Source organism: Nematolebias whitei, chromosome 2 (genome assembly GCF_014905685.2).
Source record: "Nematolebias whitei isolate Nwh7 chromosome 2, NemWhi1, whole genome shotgun sequence".
Taxonomy (NCBI): Eukaryota; Metazoa; Chordata; class Actinopteri; order Cyprinodontiformes; family Rivulidae; genus Nematolebias; species Nematolebias whitei.
The window spans coordinates 2,581,923-2,585,377 of record NC_056499.1 but is presented as its reverse complement, the minus strand read 5'-3'; the positions used below and the strand labels follow the sequence as shown (position 1 = coordinate 2,585,377).

Sequence of the window (3,455 nt, the reverse complement as noted above, 5' to 3'; positions counted from 1 at the left end):
AAAAGCTGGATGTTGATCTCAGTCTTTGCAAAGGCTTTCTATAAAACAACAAAAAATAAACTGCCCTCACATTTAATTCACCAACTGAATATTTTCACACTGCTTGGAAAAGTTTGCAAACAACTTCTACGTTTGTTAAAGCTATTAAACACTTTTTACTTTAAAAACCTAACAAAGGACCTACTTGCATCTAATAACACCATTTAAAGCAAACATTGAGTTATTATTATTATTAGTATCACTTTGAACTCTAACAAAACATTTGATGAAAATTACAGACCTTTTAAAAATCCTAATCTTATATTGACACATAAAACAAATGGGTGCATAAATAAATATTTGGCATCTTTTGTAGTTTTGAATTTCTGGTGCAGGATCTGGATCTGCTTGTTCCAGCAGGGGTCAGTAGAGACCGCTTCATTTTTTGATGCTAACAGAGTCACAGAACCACATGGGAAGACAAGAGAAAGCAGGAAGAGGCGTAGAAGAAAGGGAAGGAGATACCTTTCCAATGACATCATTGCGACTGAGTCTGTCCTTGTCCATGACGGTGATGATTATGGTGGTCTCCCTCAACACGTGGGCGGGCACGTCAAAGGGGAAGGACTCGTTGAAAACAGGGTTCAGACAACATTTCATTACCACCGTCTTCTTCTTCTCCACGCGCTTGTCCTTGTGCATCAACCACACTTTTACATAGGGGTCTGAGAATAAAAGGCAAATGTACCAGCTTGTGTCGTGACGAGCAAACAAGAAGAAAAATCTGAAGTTTATTTGCAGGCAGTAATGCTGAAGACGTGAACGACTAAAACACATAAGTACCAGAAGTGCCACCGATGTCCATGGCTTTGAGGTTGCGTGCTTTGATGATGCTCACAGTGATGGTGTTGGCTGTAGGATTGTAGCACAGGGACACCAGGAGGTCCCCTCGACTCCCCTGTAGAAATCATACAGTTCAAAATCAGCAGCGAATTGTTTCCTTCCTAGGCTGTCTCTGTTTCCTCCATCCACCTGTCAGCCGCTCCATACTTCCGTCCCTCCCCCTCTCCCATCATCATGCTGCCACATTTCCCCTGAGAGCATCACAGCAGCCAGAAATGACATCACCTACTCTGTCCCATCTTCAGCCCACTCTTCCCTCCTCCAGCCCACCTCCCCTGCACCCTTCCCTCTTACTTACACTGCCATCGCTACACGGATTCAGCTCCTTCCAGAAAGTCTGCATGTTAGCAAGGTCCAGTTTGTTGAGGGGGATGGACACCTCTCCTATGGGGTCATTCCTGCTGAATCGGTCGTAGTCCAGAACCTGCAGGTACAGAGTCCTCTGGACCACCTTCTCATAGGGAAACCCTGAGAAACACATGATGCAACAAGTGAAGAAAAATGCACAACTGTAGCATGTGAGTAAAGTCTTCATACCTTCAAATAAAAAGGTCTCGTTCCAGTGGGGGTTTAAATTCTTCCTCTTGACTTTGGTCTCCAGTTTGTGCTTCTTGTCTGGCAGCAAATAAATTTTGACAAATGGATCGGAAGTACCAGAGAAATCCTTGGCAGGTAAATCCTGGCCTTTCAGAATTTTGACGGTGAGGGTCGAGTCCTGAAAACTGTATCCAACACTGAACTGAACACGACCCAGTTTTTCACGTGCCGGACCCTCGTGGTCGTCCTCTTCTGACCCCGGTGACAACTGAGACACAAAGAACAGCAAAGGTTGAATTACTCATTCTTGTTTTGGTGGCTGGCTGATTTTAAAATAATAAAAAAAGAAACATGACACGCATGCCCTGAGTAGATTTGTCTGAAACTTGAATTTTATATAGGTATGGGTTTATTTAATCATTATTCATTTAATAGATTAAGGCAAACAAGACTGGAATGAATCAGTTCACAGTTCAAGACAAAACTAGAGTTTAAAGCTTACAGACTGTTTAAACTACCAACTCAATATTTGACAAGATACTAGACAATATGTGTGTGTTCTAGTTTCTGCCTAGCACAGGACAGATTAGATCGAAATGATCAGAAAGTTGTCCGTGGCTGTAGAACTGATTTACTTTTGGAGCAAACCCAGTACTCAGTTTGACATGAGCTGAAATGTTCTTGTAGCTGAGTGTCGCCTCACCACAAACTCTGGGTGCAACAGGTCGAGCAACAATTTCAACTTTTTCAACTTCGGCATCAACTGTTCCAGTGACACGCAGTCAGTCTTTGAGCAAAATACCTCACCAACCAAAAGAACGTATTCAAGACACATGGGGAGTGGTGGCGCAGAAGTTAGAGAAGGTGGGCCTGTGATCGGAAAGCTGCAGGTTCAACTCCCGGTACCGTCAACATCAAAATGTGGGTGGAAAATGTAAAAAACAACTCCACCCTCGTTCGCTCCACTCTGGGCCCCTGAGCAAGGCACTTAACCCCCATCTGCTGCCAAGAACAGGTCTCTCATGATAATGAGTTCTCGTGACTCCATGAGACTGCCTGGATAAATAAAGGGTCAACGAAACAAATTAAAAAAAACATTTACAGCTGATTAACTTTTGGAGTCCACCTCAATAAAAATGACTGCCACAACAAACACACAGTTATTTTAACCCAGTGCTGCACTGAACTGTGATGTGTAGTAGTTGAGAGTCATCCCCAGCTCCCCGTTTGAGCACCAACTGATAGCTCAAGATCTTTATACAAAACTTTAGCATGCGAAGTTAAGTTAAAGTTCCGAACTTTGTCTGAAAAGTTTTTATGGCACACTGACTACGTGTTTTTAACGTATGCTCAGTTTGTTCGTGTGAAAAGTCCTAAAAGATGCCACCAGTAAAGTTTCTGCTGAAAACGTGCAGAAACATCATTAAAATGAAATAGTGCAGTCAGCAATCATTAAAACTTGTTGGTTTCAGAAATCAAATTTGGTCTAATGGGTATGAATCGTTCTATTTTTATTTATTTCATTTAAAGATGTGGTCCTTGGACAAATTCCTGCTCCAAAAACATTTTGGTTTTGAAATATTAAAGTTTGACCTTCTCAACTAAATTTATTTTCCTTTGTCCCCTCGAAGCTACAATAAATTACACTTTCATCAAATTATTTGTTTTCCTTTCAGAAAGCCACACAGTGAGTTGACAAAGAAGAAGAAGCCATAACTGGATAATCCTCAACATTTCTTTATGAAAAAATGTGCATATTTTTATTTATTAGTTATCAGTTTTTAAAATTGAGCATTTATTGCTTTTACTCTATTGCAAATAAATTGTTATAAAAGCAATTCAACAAGTGGTTTAGGAGTTTGTGAACTTTCTAGCAGTTTCCATAACTTAGAGACAAGGTGAGAAGTTCAGTCATCAGGAGAGACTTGGAGTAGAACTGCTGCTCCTCCACATCCAGAGGAGCCAGTGGAGGTGCTTCAGCTGCTCCTTCACATCCAGAGGAGCCAGTGGAGGTGCATCATCTGCTCCTCCACATC

At 41.5% G+C, this 3,455-nt stretch overlaps 1 protein-coding gene across 1 annotated transcript in view; it reads right to left on the bottom strand.

Moving 5' to 3' along the window:
- Positions 1 to 417: 417 nt before the first annotated feature.
- The window catches only part of syt7b (synaptotagmin VIIb), a 69,870-nt gene continuing 66,832 nt past the window's right edge, over positions 418 to 3,455 (bottom strand). The window contains exons 7-10 of the mRNA XM_037692691.1: positions 1,420 to 1,687; positions 1,181 to 1,350; positions 823 to 937; positions 418 to 704 (exon numbers count right to left, since the gene is read on the bottom strand). Coding sequence (XP_037548619.1) covers positions 418 to 704; positions 823 to 937; positions 1,181 to 1,350; positions 1,420 to 1,687 — 840 coding nt within the window. The remainder of the gene's footprint in view (positions 705 to 822; positions 938 to 1,180; positions 1,351 to 1,419; positions 1,688 to 3,455) is intronic.